Source organism: Crassostrea angulata, chromosome 3 (assembly GCF_025612915.1).
Source record: "Crassostrea angulata isolate pt1a10 chromosome 3, ASM2561291v2, whole genome shotgun sequence".
Classification (NCBI taxonomy): domain Eukaryota; kingdom Metazoa; phylum Mollusca; class Bivalvia; order Ostreida; family Ostreidae; genus Magallana; species Magallana angulata.
Window position 1 is genome coordinate 16,517,391 of NC_069113.1, and position 16,549 is coordinate 16,533,939.

The 16,549-nt window shown below is 34.3% G+C and overlaps 1 protein-coding gene across 3 annotated transcripts in view; it reads right to left on the minus strand.

Moving 5' to 3' along the window:
- Positions 1-3,063: 3,063 nt before the first annotated feature.
- The window catches only part of LOC128175693 (uncharacterized), a 28,245-nt gene continuing 14,759 nt past the window's right edge, over positions 3,064-16,549 (minus strand). For all 3 annotated transcript variants that reach the window (XM_052841512.1, XM_052841513.1, XM_052841515.1), the window contains exons 6-16: positions 12,731-12,946; positions 9,816-10,671; positions 9,532-9,641; positions 9,000-9,146; positions 8,708-8,872; positions 7,945-8,047; positions 7,597-7,778; positions 7,190-7,344; positions 6,864-7,020; positions 6,465-6,673; positions 3,064-5,865 (exon numbers count right to left, since the gene is read on the minus strand). In XM_052841512.1, the coding sequence (XP_052697472.1) occupies positions 5,634-5,865; positions 6,465-6,673; positions 6,864-7,020; positions 7,190-7,344; positions 7,597-7,778; positions 7,945-8,047; positions 8,708-8,872; positions 9,000-9,146; positions 9,532-9,641; positions 9,816-10,671; positions 12,731-12,946 (2,532 nt within the window). In that variant the 3' untranslated portion in view covers positions 3,064-5,633. The remainder of the gene's footprint in view (positions 5,866-6,464; positions 6,674-6,863; positions 7,021-7,189; positions 7,345-7,596; positions 7,779-7,944; positions 8,048-8,707; positions 8,873-8,999; positions 9,147-9,531; positions 9,642-9,815; positions 10,672-12,730; positions 12,947-16,549) is intronic.

Sequence of the window (16,549 nt, forward strand, 5' to 3'; positions counted from 1 at the left end):
CAATGTATTCATGAATAACAAGTTCCATCAGGAAATAACTCGAATCATTCCGGACAAAAAGACATGTTGATCGTGGTTCTTTTGAAGCATAATGCAACTTGTTTTACACAATTTTAAAAAGTGGGTTTTAGGTGGTTCAGGCAGGCATAGAGAGTAACGGGCATTGGAGAAGGAGATGATCGCTATTACTCATCAAGTACAACAGAAAACATTTAACTTTGTTTATATAAAATACTTTAAAAATTGCACATTAACTATCAGAGTTGCATAGATAGAAGGGCCAGAACTGGGCATGTCATCAGTAATGTTATGAAGATAATTTACAGGAGGTATATATTACAACATATTCAAATTATTTTCTTCTTTTATATTTCCTATGAAAAATGATCGTGAACCCGAATCACTATTTCACCAGTTTAAATCTGTTTGTCCGCGAAAAATATAAGCAGTTTTCTAGCCTTTAATTGACATAAAAAGTAAAAAAAAAATTTAGTAAGTACTCTAAAATTCGCCATAATTATGAAGTTAAAATCGATCGAAGTGTGCCAGGTGAACCTTCCATAAATATAGTAGAATTTGCGGTCCGTAATCATGCGCGGATCTAGAGGTGGGGGAGCTAGGTGGGTCGAGAAAAATTTATTTAATTTATATAGTAAAATTATCGCAAATATGCCTCGGACCCCCCCCCCCCCCGGAAATGTTTTCTGGATCCGCGCACATGGTAATTTTATGGAATAACTGAAGAAAGAAGTATGATATCAGATTCAAAGAGGGATGTAAGTATATAACCATTTTTGCAACGGGTCATAAAGAAATATGAATCATTGCAGAAAAAAACTAGAACTGTCCTAATGGGACTAATACCCACGCAAGGCTAATTTCAAATGGGACAAATAATTGAATTGAATAATTTTTTTGGAACACATACAAATAAAAAAAAGTTTAGAATTGTATAAAAAAAAGTTAACAAAGAAAAAAAAATCAAATTGTCAGAATTTCACTGTAAATACATATGTATAACAGTAATACATTTACAAATTTATGTATCTGATGATATTTTTTTTATTTTAATTGTTTTAAAGAAAAACCAACAAAATGACAATAACCCCTCCCTTTGCAGTAAAAGGAAATACTGGTAGCCAAGCAATGCTCTTCTGTTGATAAAACTTTGAATATCTTTCTAATAAGAGTCTTGCAGATGCAATTAGTTGTTTCAAATTTTCCCCACTTTCTCCTGTGGTACAATGGAACTCCATATCAGAAAAATGATCCCACAGGACTATGATTTTCTTTGATGAGCTTGTTAAATTTAATAAACTCCCAAAACATTACCATAATTACCATACTATGTAAAAAAAAAAAAAGAAAAAAAAAAAAAAAAAAAAAAATTTAATATTACAAACAATTTAAAAATTGCCAAAACACTACAATCATATCAGTAATTTTGAATTTCATTTAAATTAATGCCCTATAGGTTCACTTCATCAATTTACTGGACTAATAATTAAACAACTTCTAAAATTAGTTCACTTCTTTATTAATAATAATATTATTGACTAATGAATTCAGCCACACTTGTCTTTGATGTTCTTATTAGCTCCTATGAATTAATCTTTGACAAACAAAAATTTTGCATTGTCAGTTGATAGAATACTTATAAAAAATAAATTTTGTTAAGACATACAGACAAAAACCCTCTATCTGGATGTATTTATATAAATATATTATAGAGTGTTTTAATACTACCGGTATTAATTATTAAAATCTGTAAGAATTACCTCCCTTACTTTTTAACACCGGAACAAGGAAAATGAAAACAGTCATAAAATCATTAAATCTTGTCTGATCTTAAAACAAACTGCAGGTACACATCTTCAGATGGTGATCAACATATGTACAAATTTTCAGACTGTTCCATGCAGTAGTAAAACATTCTATAGGGGGGACAAAGTTGTGTCTACAGACAGACAGACGGACAGGGTGAAACCAATATACCCCCCCCCCCCCTAAACTTCGTTTGCGGGGGTATATTTACATGAATATTATTTTCCTGAAATGTTCACAATCTTCATAACCACATGAAACACCAAGTAAGGCTATTTATTTTATAATTCAATCACCTAGAAAACATTTTAATGATCAGAATTTAAGAGACCATGTCAGTAAGCATTGACTTCGCAAGGAAAGTGAAAATTTTAAAAATCAATTAAAACCATACTAAGTCATCGAAGGAGAAGCAAATAAAATATTTTTGACAAATTTTGAGTGATATTTTTTTTGCTTGGTTACCATGACAACAAAACGAATGTTTTTGTTCCATATTATCTATTAGTTTACAAAATCCTTGAAAAATAGGGGTCTAAATATACAAAATGGGCCACTTTAGAGTTAAAAATATTCCTTTTCAATAGTTTACTTAAAAAGACAGTTAATATAATTTAAATGGAATTATTATTCAATGAAATGACATCATAGTTGCTATGACAATCTGAAGAAGATATGTTTTACTAGATACAGTATTGTCATAAAACAAATACTTTTTAGAACGCTTTTTTTGGTTAAAACAAGAAACATTTTATTTCGCCCATTAATAATTCAATGTGTTCGTACGCAACTTGCACTTAACATTGTCATTGATTACAATGATTGCAGGTACGTAACGTCGTCTTTTTAAAAGAAGGGGAGGGAGCAGACTTATCCAAAATCTAGACAGTAAAGAACAACCTAATCTGCCGATCTTCAGAATCTTAATTCGTTGGAAGGGGGTAGGGGTGGTTAATTTTGTGTATTTCAGTATAATTTTCATATGCTCCCAAAAATAAGTGTAGGGGGGATCCTTCGAAATTCAATTTCCTATATGTAATTCAAGAAAAATAATTGTTGCGAAAAAAGGGACCCCCCCCCCCCCCCCCCCCACGAAGATACATGCCTATCCGGTTACGTTATTAGTCTAGAGCCTACTTATCAGTTTCCCTTTAAAATAACAGCTTTTCAACCGGAAGTCTCGTCATCGCAAATGTAAAAACTATCAACCATTAGATAAAAAATAGAACAAACATAACATTTGGGTTTATCATTATTTATTTCTATCCATATATATAATAAACATAATGCCACAACCTTTAATTTTTTAGTGTTCATTTATTCGTACACATTTTTAGAAATGGTTTTTTAAAGCATTATTATTTTTTTTCCTGAAAAATACAAACTTTAAATTTACTTTTTAATTAATAAAGATTTTCCTAATATTAGTACTCTGAAAATTCAAACAAATTTGAAATGAAATCGATATGAATGAACCTGGTATCAAACACACTACGTCGTTTTAGAGTACACATCTGAAGTAAACCGTGTAGACTAATTACATGGAAAATGAAAACATAGTATATATACAAAGAAGTAGCTTTAATGCTCTGACATGTGGCTGAAATTGGATCAAACCCAGTGTATATGCGGTAAAAAAAATCATAAGATTCATCTTCCAATAGACGCCTGTCTATTACAAAGAACACATCCATGAATTGTCATTTTCGAATGACTGAGGTATATTCTATAAATGATTTTTGGATTAAAAATGTGAGGAAAATGTCACCTATAGGCAATATAAGGCAATTATCAGACATTCTTGACAAGTTTGTTATTAAAATGTAACAAACTGTAAAACTGCTCAAATAAAAGATTTCACAAACTGATGGAGTACACAATTTTTGAACTTGAGCATTAAAGAAACTTGATGATTTTGATATACATGTATTACATACAAAGAATGACACATTCAATAGCACTTAATGAAAAAGTTTCATTTTATAAGCAAACATAAAACACCAGAAAAGAATCTTGTGTCCAGGCAGTTAAGGAAACTGATGGCACGTTTTGGCAGGTGATAGTTGATACTGTTTGCACAATCTTATTTCCTAAATCAAAGGTCATGATCAAAAATAATTTGCAATCTCTCTTAAAAATTGTAATAAATCTATATAATCTCAGTGTGTATAAAATATCCCATAATAGGGTTAGCAAATTAGACTCTAAAAACAAATTAATAAAATTGCACATTTTGAAATCAAAAACAAAACCACAAAAACTTAACAAGAGTCAAAAAAAAAATATCACAACACTGTTGTGGATGAAAAATGGAAAATCAGAAACATACAGAAAACATGATGAGGATGTATATATACATACAAAGCACTTGAATAAGTGAATGAATACAAGTGTGCATAAATATAAACCTTTGGTAATTGCTTCAGATTGAATGAAAAACCATTAAAGAAGAAACCTTAAGAAACTAAGCACCATTTGGACACGCAACGAGAACTGATCAATCTGAAACAATTACACCTGCACCGAGATATGTCCGTCAATGTATATGTACAATTGAACCCCTTGACTTTTTGCCTTCCTGGATGGTGTCAGTTCTACTGGGGTCCATTTCTATAAGAATTTGTTCTTTAATCAAGCACAATACTCCTTTCTAGTCTGAATGCCCCGGTGTCACTATAGCAATGTCTTATTCTCATTTGTATTAACATTGTATTTGCTTGTAATTTCTTATTCTGAATTGGTAAAAATTTCGGTAGCTTCCAAAAACACAAATTATTTTCTCTTCTTCATATTCTGATACTTTTTCTAAACATGTTTCTGACTTGGTATCATTTCTGAATTTGATTTTTCTCCACTGGCTTATATCTCAATTCTCTGTGAGAGAAAGATAACAAACCCTTCTAATGGAACATTACATGACATAGCATTAAAGAATAGCATCACGTTTTCGCCATATCAGCATACATTTCAAACTCCTAATATAATCACTTCTGGGAAATGATTATTCATATGTAATAAAAGTAGTTTGATTCAAGTATGCTACTCATCTTCATAAATTGTACACCCTGATTTGTGCATCAACTTACAATGTCAATGCAAGACCAGCTGTGATCGAACTTGTCCCTCTGAGATCAGGGGCACAGAGCAACTAAAATTTGGTCTCACAAAATATATATATATATATATGACCTTGTCATACAAAAATACCAGAACAAAATAAATAAGCTATGTACAAATAGCACAGAGACATCTACAACCTGATGAGACAAAATATAAATAGCATACAGGGCACGCCCCCAGCCTTGGGGCTCTGTTGTGGAATAGCTGCCAGTGTTAAACTGATTGTGTTTAATATCAATTTGAAAGTCACTTCGCACTAGAGTCTAAGAACCTATGTTATTAGAAATTCAGATCTTTATAATACAAATTATTGATTTTTAGGAAATGCAATTCAAAAGTAACAGGTGGAAAAATCGTATGTTAAAATAATTACTATTTAAATTAGTTTAAGTTGCTGTCCATTTAGTGTAATACACTGTTGTAATGTTTTTAAGTACAATTGTGATATGTATCAATTACCGGTACATGAAATTCTGATTAAATTATGTACAAACTCATCTGTATTGTTACAGACTATTTTTTTTCTAAAAAAAAAAAACCTTAACAATATATATTTAATAAAATGTGCTAATCATAAAATAGTTTTCCTTTTAGATTTTTTTGGTTTCATATTTTTTTTATCATTCCTAACCATTTTCATATTTACAAGTACCCTAAACATTTACAAAAGTCATTTTTTTTTTACAAAATTAAATAGGAGGTGGACCATTGACATATCGTAGTTCTGGTGCAAGTGTAACTGTGAGATCACCCAAGCGTTTGATAGCATCAGGGTCCACGAGATAGGCAATACCGAACATAACGAATGCCCCCGCTGCCTTTACGTATCCTGAGCGGTACCAAGACCTGGACGGTGTTCTGTTCTGACCTGTAGCTGCTGCTGTGGAATTGGACGCTAGGTCACTCTGCTGAGTTTTCATCCTGAAGTTTAAATGGAAAAATATTAACTTTTCATCACAAAGGGATGCATTAACAGATGAACTACTGTAAATTCCTAATTAAACGCGAGGAATTATTATCCGAGGAAAATTGCGTGAAGCACATCTCGCGGATTTTTGAAACCTCCCAATTATTTTTCAGACAGATGTAAACTATTTGAAATTATGATAAAAAATTTGGCGTCCACGATTTTATATTCTCATTATTTGATGCAAAACCGTTAAATCGCATGATTTAAGTACTCGCGTAAAAAAAGGAATCTACAATAACCATTTACAACCATATTTATAAACATTCTTTACATTAAAGGTACACTGTGGTTTAACTTAACATCATAAAACATACTTAAATAAATGAATTTTTTGGGAGGAAATGGTTCTGAATAAATGTTATGCATTAAGGATTATTCTGGCCTAAAAAGATTTACAACCATTTTTGTCAGTATTTTGGGCTTAAAAGTAATGCAATTTCAACAAGTTTTTTCAACAAGTTTTTTCAAGCTGATTTAAACTTTCTCGGAAATCTTAGTCTCTATTTCATTCCTGCATTTCTATTAACAAAGAAATGTGTGTGGTGCGTACTTTTCTGGTGTAGCTATTGATCCCTGATTGATTGACCATAACAAGGTCCTGTACTGCCGCTGGGCCTCCAGCATCCGGTCCTGGATATCAGCCGTCTCATTGGTTATATCCACCTTCGTATGCTCATCCGCAAACTGCATCAATCGCCCACGCAGTATCTGCAGTTGACCACACGTTTCCTCATATTTCTGAAGATTTTCATTCACAGACTAAAAGTAAAAAAATTCAGCTGTTTAAAAAATTGCAATACAGCTGTACTAGTATATCAATCTAAACACTCTTGTTCTGCTTTTGAAAAAGCTGAGAAACTTTCTCTTTTAAACCATAGAGGGAATAACTATACTTTGAAATAAGTTATTCATATCACTGTATTGTTATATGAATCTTCTAGTAGCCTACATTGAGGTATTGTGTGGCGTCCTCCCTCTGCATGTTTGCCATCATCAGATCCATGTCAAACTCTGAGGACAGAAGCTCCTCAAGAGTGTTCCTCTTCTCACTGTAGTCGCTCCAGATCTGGAACACTGTTTCCAACTCTGACAACTGCTTTGTCAGTCTGTTATAATAGAAAATGGAAAAATGCAACTGTATTTTTGACAATGAGAAATGGTGTTGATCTATCTAAATTTGTCCAAAATCAGTTTTCAAGTCATATTAAGCCAATTTGAATTTGATTATACAAGGATAATTCATGTATTTGGGCAAAGACTGATAAATAAACCTACATATCCTTGGTTCTGGTGAGCTGACTGCCAGCCTTGTTGACCTTCTGACTAAATGACAGTAAATTAATAGCTGGATGATCCAGCTGGAATCCACTGCACATTTTGTGTAGCCCTGTGATTTTGTGCTCAATATAGGGTAGACCCTCCAACTTTTGCTGGAAAAAACCCCCACAAAATTCTATACACCAGTCCTCAATATTTCAAACACAACATTCAAGAAAAAATAATGAATGTGATAGACGATAATAATGTAAAAGACAATATTCCTTTTAATAAATGTACATAACCACTTCATTGAAGAAATAAGCAGAATTTCCTTACATTGTGCCAACAGATGCACTTTTATACATGTTCTTGCATTTATAGCTCTATAAGACTGATCAGAGAACATTTGCTTCACAAGTTACCTTTGTGCTGATAAGGCTATGTTCAACATCTCGCAGGCTTTTAAATGCCTTGATTCCCTCGTCACAGCTGGAGAGCTCAGCCTCCATTTCCTCCAGGCACTTGTTCATCATTGACAACTCGCTGGACTCGGACTGCCGTTCCTTGGCAAAGGCATGCAGCCTCTCCCACTGTGTCAGGATATCTGTACAAATAAACAACACAAGTTAACATAAAGCAATATTTCTCTGTCATATAATTACATTGAATTAACAGAGAATTTTTAGCGCCTGGTGAAAAGCAAGAATTGAGGTACAATGTATTTGCTGTAAAATGTGTCATTAAAGTCCTAACAAAACAAAGAGAACTACCTTTCATTTTGTCAATCTCTTCCTCTGTGAAATCCTCATTGAGATGCTGTAGAACATTCTTCAGACAGGCAATATTTGTTTCACAGGTGGCGATGATTTCATTCTGTCAGATAAAAGTAAAAATTTAACAGCAAATCAGGACTATCATCACCTCATCAACAGGATTAGTTTCAGTTTATTCCATCTATTCTAGCAGACGTAGGAAACAAAGTACTCCCATAAGAATCATTCGATGTTGAATCTCCTAATAATTATCTCTAGAGAATTGTCCTCGCTGATCAATAAAGCTATTTATGTAGGTCTCTGCTTTCTGTTACTGCAAATCTTTGGCTGCAAAACCTCTAATTTTCTATTGAGACCAAGACCAATAAAAGAACTTGGTTTTCTCTAGCAGTGCACTTTTGTACAGCATCAACTTTCACATTTATCATTATACTTTCATGTTAAATACTGAAGTCTGATTGGTTTAGACGTGATAATTTCGTTCTATTACCCTCAGCATTAGCAACGAGTAACACAAAGAATTGTTACATGCGCGTACGGTTCACCGTAGAATTCACGTCATTTCTATATAAAAGCATTAAAATTTTCTCTGAAATCAACACACTCAGTATGATAAAATAAATAGTGCCTGTTTGGGAGGGTAACAGTTAAAATTGACACCCCTCGAAAACCATTGTCAACCTCCGGTCCAGTTTTTCCGGGGTGTCAATTTCAACTGTTATCTTCCCAAACAAGCAATATTTATATAATGTTCACCTACGTATTTATTTGTGTTGATCTCCACTCCTGTTCCAATGAATTCCTTGCTCTTCTTTTTCAGATAGTGATCGGCGATCTTTAGCTGACCAATGGAGTCCTCAATGAAACAATTAAGGTCCTCCAAGTCTGAGTCACTATCATACCCTGGTCTACTGCCCTGACTGACCTACAAACGAAAAGAAAAGCAACATCATCTTTTGTATCTATAACATCAGTTAAATCATCTTATAATTTATATAGTCAAAAGAAACATGTTTTAGGCTTGTAGGATAGGACTTTTTTCAAAGGTTTACCAGTTTGGGTCTGGATACTTTCTTCTTTTCGGACAGAGGGACATTAGTGGCCGAGTACTGGGGAATGTCCTCATCAAATTCAAAGTCCTCCTCTAGAGGTCTCCACGTCAAAGGCTGCTCCTCCTCCTCACCCAGTGAGGTGTATACCTGTAAAGTAATGGAAACTGTTTCATTCTCTCCTACTGCCTCCATTAAAGCTGTTTATATGCATTTATTATGTTATACTCTCTAGCAGAAACATTATGATACCTTAATTTTAGTTACCTTTTTTCATTATTTCTCATTCTCTTGCATCAATTTGCAGTAAATTTCATATTGAACTTAACAATGTATGGTAAATTGTGAATAACACTAATTTTTTTTTGAATCTAGGACTTTAAAATATATTTCATTACAATTAAACATTTATAAAATGTATTTCTTTATATACTCCTACTTTTTCATCAAGAATAAATTGATAGTGAGTTCACTGAATTCAAGAATTGCAATTTCAATTTTGCAAAGGTCAAGTTTAATTGATATTGATTCCAACCTGATGGTAATTATCCCAGGTAGGTTCTGAGAATGAGGCTGTGCTAGCCATGTTTTCATCTTCTTCCGAGACAAGATATTCACTGTGGGCAGTAGCATAATCATCAGATCCTGCACAATAAAAGACTTTGAAAATCAATACATAACAATTGCAGATACTAAGCTTAGGTCTTTTTTCAACGTAAGAGTAATCTGTGATACTGATTTTTTTGTTTGTAATTAACCAGAGCCTCCTGAATCAATGTAAGAGGACACCTATCTTTATCTGATTTTACCTATATTTACCTGAGCCTCCTGACTCCGAGTTGTAAGCTGCCTCAGCCTCATACAGCTTTCTCTTGGCTCCAGCTCGTGGCAGGGTGTTTCGTCCAGTGGGACTGTCCAGAGCATCCCTGAGTTGTTCCACGGCTGTGTCTGACCTTGAAAAGGTCACCGAGTCATCATCTGACTCTTTGATTTGGATCGCACTCCATGGTCGATCCTTCTTTTTCTTACCATTCTGCCTAAGCTTGGCAGTATTATATAACTTTGGGAGGTTATTGGGCAGAGATACATCCGAGTTGTACTCTAACCCTCCCAACACACTGTCGTACAGTCCCTCAGCATCGTCTGAGGCTGTCGAGAATTCCTCCAGTGAGGCGTCACTGTCCTCACTACTGGCGTCACAGGAACTGATCGGGCCCTTCTTTTTCTGAGGGCTCTCAGATTTCCTCTGCCTGGGTGGAGATTTCTGTTTCTCCCCCACTAGATTCTCCACATTATCAATGAGCTTCTTGATATCATCACAGTCGGATTCCGTACTGGTGTGACCAACCGCAAATGGAGATATCGAAGTGCCACTGCTGTATCCAATGTCCCGAGTCTCTGACCTCTGATGTGACCTTCTCAGCATGTCAAGGTCAGAGTCGCTGCACTCTGAGGACATTTTAATCTCCACTTCACTGACCACTGCACTGTCCTTGCCACTGTTGTCACTGGACAGGAAGCAATCATAAGGCGGAGATTCCACTAGGTCTGCCTGACGCGGCAGAAGAGTCTGGAAACTGTCGTCTGAAGAGAGATTCAGCCGTCCTGGGTCATTCTCCTCAGAGAAGTGGGTAGGTATCCAGCCACTTAAATAAGTATTTGGTGATAATTCATTCTGGAAAAAACAAGGAAAAGAGATTTTTAAGAACACATCAAAATTTCGACTGACATTGTTTCCTTTTCAACTTGAAAACTTAATGGGACACATTTATTTGGAATTTTGCTTGAAGTTGCTAAATTTTAATTATGAAAACAAACAGCCAATACTTAAATCACAATATAATTTTCTTTGTTTTGTTAATCTGATGGAAACTTTCGCTAGTTTTTAAACCTTTAAAGGAAACCAAGTATTCACTCAAGTACCTATTGCTTCTGAGTTTGTTATTTCTTCTTAAATAACCTGGGTCAATATTTTTATCACATGAATTCTATATGTGTATCTCTAGTATTAACACCTGGTCACTATGAATTACAAAATACTTCTTCATACTACAGCTTTAGTCATAAACAAACCAGAAATAATCCAGTATCCCATTGGGCATATAAAGAGAACAAATCCTGATTAATTCACAATGTTATCAATGCATGTAAAATCTTCTTTAAAGAGACCCTATAAGCCATTTTGTTCACTTTATACAGTAGTTATTAGAAAAGTGATGTTATGATAGAGATGAAATTCATGGCAGACTTTATAAAAAAGAGAATGCACATAAAAACCTGATAAAATCTTTCAGTAGCAGACATTTTGTTATAATTACCTTGCGTTATTATTTTCAGATTTGCTTTAGTTATAATTAATGCATATTTTTGTAAAATGCTTTTTTCCCTTCATGTTTTTGAAGTTGAAAGCACAACCTATTGAGGGAACAAGCTTTAGAGAGAACAGTCCCATAACAGCATGCTCGACATGCCGCGAGGTACGTGACATATTGCAGACGATTTTTTTAAAAACGGGAAAAAAAGCAAACAACAAAGGCTCTCTACTCGCTACCCCCCCCCCCCCTTTTTTTAATACCAAAAAAAAAATAAAATTAAATGTCAAATATTGCATAATACAGCTATCTGATATTCATTATATGGCAATCTATAACTGATTAACAATAACAGCAAAAATCGAGCTGTTTGTTTAGTTAGTTCTTCATATGAACTGGATAATAAAGAGTGCCGTGCACCACATTATCAAGATGGCTGTGTTGCCATAGAGATTTTACATGACTACCTGCACAACTCATCAAATTTGTATTACGTAACTCTTTCTTCTTCCCTTTTCGCTTTTTTTTTCTCTCTCTCTCGCTTTTTTACAATTTCCTGCTTCTGAGTTCTGTCTGATATACGACATGCAAATAAGTGATTAAAAATCCTGATGAAGTATTGATTTTATTGAGAGTAGATCTGTTAAGAGGTATTGATTTTTTCCTTCAAGTTTTAATCAATGCATCTTATATCTTTCATTTTTTTTTAAAAATTGACATTTAAAAAAAAATTGGTTTGCTTTTATTTCGTCATATTAACCATAAATCAATGTGACTTGACTTAAGATACAATTGAAAGATCGATTCACTCAACATCAATAGCTTAGGAAAAAAAATCAAACTGAATACATTAATGATTTCACCTGCTTTTAAAAACATTTCAACTCAATAGCCATAACATGCCTGTATACTTTACATGGACAGTTAGTGTCTACCTTATTGCAAATAACTGTTTTCTTGACTGATAGAGACATGTAGCTCACTGAAAGACCGGCACTGGTCATCATTGTGTATCATACCGACTTCCTTTTCTATCAGTACACTTTCCATTAAAAGTCAATTCCCTTCCATTACCCTGCCACAATTATTACTAATGCAACTATTAAAACAGTCAAATTGCCATTGATTTCTCCTTAAGCTAAATAAAACTTTATTTATCCTAACGGCCTAACTCATCTGCTTACCCTGTAATCTTAATCTCTGCATACATCATGTACACCATGTTTCAACTCTAAACAAACAAGTCTTAAAAAAAACAATCAAATACTGATCTAATCCGGACTCGTCAATAGCTTTCTCCAACATTTCTGAAGATATATGTAAGCCCTTTATCTTTAGGATCATCATTCAATCATGTTAATGGGGTTTTCATTAACAATAATGTAGATTTATGAATTTATAGACCAATCTATTAATACAAACCTTTTTGCCTCCTTTCAGGGCATTTTCCAGCCTGCATTGAACTTCTAAAGATTCAAGCCAAATCTCATGCCACTTCTGCTGTAGATCAAGGGCCAATTGTTGCAGAGGGAAAACTTCATGCTTGATTGACTCCTCAAGGTCATTGTGAAGAAGTTCACTCAAGCGAAGAACTGCACTGATGTTACGATTTTTTGACTCTATGTCTTTCTGTAGTATCTGAAATAAAAATAATAAAATATCAGAAATCTAACAGTAATTAGTTCATATCAAGAATTCAAATACTGCCATGATAATTTTTACAGACACCTAAAATTCGTCCTCCCGTTTTAAGCCATATCTAGTACCTGTTAGGCTTTGTTATAAGGCAAAACAATACACATATGGTGCATACTTAACTCATTATACTAGCACAATCTTCATACAATGCAGTTCTGCTAATAACTTTGTCAACCCAATAATCCAAGAAATCAAACAAGACTTATCAATATTTCAACAGCACAATTACAGGGCCATGATAAACACATCCAACACTTGGGGTTTGCCATAAAACATAACAATATTGATCAAACGATTCCATAAAAAAGTAACAAAATTAGTGATCCCAGGCAATTGACATCCTGGCTAAAGCAGCCATTGTGAGAGGCTTTGATGGAGTGAATATCCACGCAATAGAAGACAAAGACACAGGTGAGACATTATGCATGCAGCATCCCGTATTTCACTCCGTTACCACACAATTACTGTAAAAGCTCCGTCAACTCTTCGCTTTGAAGCCACGTGTCAACACCGACAACAAAAAAATAATCAATGGATACCTGGAGAATGAATCCTGTTACAATTTATCAGGAGAGAAAATTTTCTCTTCAGTTACTGAGCTGGTCAAAACACACTTCTGCTTCATTAAGTCCTAGCCAGATAATCCACTGAAGTGCCTTGTACAAGTCTTCCTTGACCAGAACTTTAATAAAATCTATAAATCCCATGAGGGAGATTAAATGCAGTGAGTGAAAGCTGATTTATAAGATTACATAACAGATGTACTTCACATGGTACTGTGACATAAGAACACCTTGTTAGCCCCTCCAACACCTGAGTATTACAGACCCATGATGCTATATTGGCTCCATTTCTTTTGTGGAAGTCTTTGGCACAGGTGGAAAATGGAGCCAGATTAATTCAGCTATTAGCTCACAATCATTATGTCAATAAGTTCATTATTTACTAGTCTCCATCATAGATCATCAGTGTGTCAGTTCATTAAATAAGCTCAATTCCTGCTCCTTGATAATGGCAAATTCAAACATCAAGACCAGTAAGGGGTTATGCAAGATAAATCTCAACTGCCATATACCGTAATAATGACTTGAAAATCATTACAGAACAAAGGTACTTGACAACTACTGTGATACATATCAATCGGAATCCCTCTGTCTAACCGTATAACTATGATACTAGCCAACTATATATGGTATAAAGGAAAGTGCTAGACCATTTACGCAAGCCAGAAACTTGCCTCTATCAGTCAGTTGACTTTTCCTAAAAAATCTCCTTTGATAAAAGCTTACATACCCTCCAACAATTGCACTTTCCTTTTAAAAAAATCAAACATACAAAAGGAAACTTTGTAACTATGTACAAGAATAAATGAGGGCCAAATATTTCTGTCGAATAATATTGACAGAATTATGTGAACAGATGTTAGAATTCCAAACAGACACAATTCTCATTCGATCAGAGGTGTAAATAAAATTTCAACTTTCAGTTTAAAAAGGATTGTAAATTTCATGTTTTATCTAATCAATGATATAGAAATACAAGTACTCAAATCATAAAAAAGAATAACAACCCTTTTCCTCCATGCAATGAACCCCCCCCCCCCCCCCAGCAATATCCTGTTATGGATGCCTTGTTTTAATTTATCAAGATCCTGAATTAACATGAATAGGGATATAATGTGTTTGAACAATGATCATAGACTTAATTTATGTTAAATCTTGAAACCCTAAAAATTTACCTTTGAATATACTTTGTATTTCTAAAATCTCTCTTAGTTTATAGTCTTTTGAGGGCTGATAACATGTATATGCAAGATCCCATTAAATGGTTTGTAAAACTTACATTAGCCAAAGCCTTTCATTCTACAATTCAATGTTATGCTAGCTAAGCTAATAAATGTTTCCATGAAAACAAGCTCCACCCTGTCTCATGTTTGCTTTTCCTCCAAAACATTCTGACCCCTGAGATCAATATTTTGCACATTTTTGTTACATTGAAGGGATAAAAACCACAAACTCCATTTAAACTCTCCAGAAATAAACTCCTTTGTTACCTGACCTAACTTTTCTGATTTATTTTGAAATCAAATACTTCCTCAAAAAACCAGGTAACACACCGCTACAATGAATTCTTTTTAATAACCTGCTACATTTAGAGAACTTTAAGTACATCAATGACTAATACCTGCAGATGTTAATTAGCTGGTTTTAAGCTTTTTTGCACTTTTTTTTTAATGCAAACGAATGAAAACTCTGTTGGTGGCACACATTGCAACCTGTATTGAGCAAAAACTCCATGTGTCTTTCTAAACTACACAATTGGATGTTGAAACCAATACTTAAGATTCACACTTAAAAACCCCAATGCTTGTAGCCAGGTGAAATCTTTTTGTATACTATTGTGTTTATTCAACCTCTAGAATTTCAGTTTCTCTCAACAGGATGGCACACAATGGTAAACGTACCTTAAAAAATTGAAAACAGAAAATAATTACCTGTAAGACCTATTATAATCCAGGAAACATGGAACATAGAAACAAAAGAACCTGATCACAAAGCACAGCTGTTGTAAATACAAACACTCTATTCCTATATTCCACGTGGAAAAGCTTTTTTTTTTTACACCCAATGAATAAGGAAAAAAATGAAGAAAATCAATAATACAATCTCTTGGCATACAGGTCGTGTGCACACTAGATAAATAGTTTATATTCCTTAGTTGTGGCAATAGAGTCACCTTTCACTCATAAGACTGCAAAAAATAAACACAAACCAAGTGATGATCCAGTCAGAGCCTTTGGCATTAGACAGCCAGACTGTCCCTGTGTATACTCTCACTGGGTTTGGTTGACTTGTGACTGGGTCCGCTTACACATCAATATTTGTACCTGTCAGGTGGGCTCAATAACACACACCTGAGCTATGAGATTCATATCTTTGATTAGATAACAGTTGTGTACCTGCCTTTTTTCTCACTTTATCTGGTAACGGACATGCATGCAAGTATCTCTCCCCCACAGTATAGAAATCAAAAGGTGTGGATCTACAAACTTTGTGTTTTTTTGTCCCATCATAAAAAACTAAAAGATGTAAACTTTCTGATCTGTTGCCACTTGATCCTCTTGTTATCAATATAAATAAACATCACAAATAAATCTCCAATTTAAAGGTACCATGTTGCTTGTCATTCAGTCATCCGTACCTGGCCAACAAGCCAACAATGGACTGAAGAGTCTGCAATAGTCCTCTCCACTTCTGGTTGTTTATCTACTATGTAGCTTGAGCCGATTATGGTCCTTGTGTCATAAAGTGAAGAACTTGAGGGCTTTATCTACACAAGATGGCCTAATGGTGTGTAAACTCACACATGGTAATAATGATTAGCAGTGCCTGGTCTCAATGCCCTATGGCATCAGTGTTAGTATGTTTATAACTTGTCATTATTTGTGTTCTAATGTGCATTTTGTCCTCATTCTGTGTTTATTCTTGTCAGTTTGGTTTCTATCTATTGTGCCTATGATGACAACAAATTCTGTCAACAGGC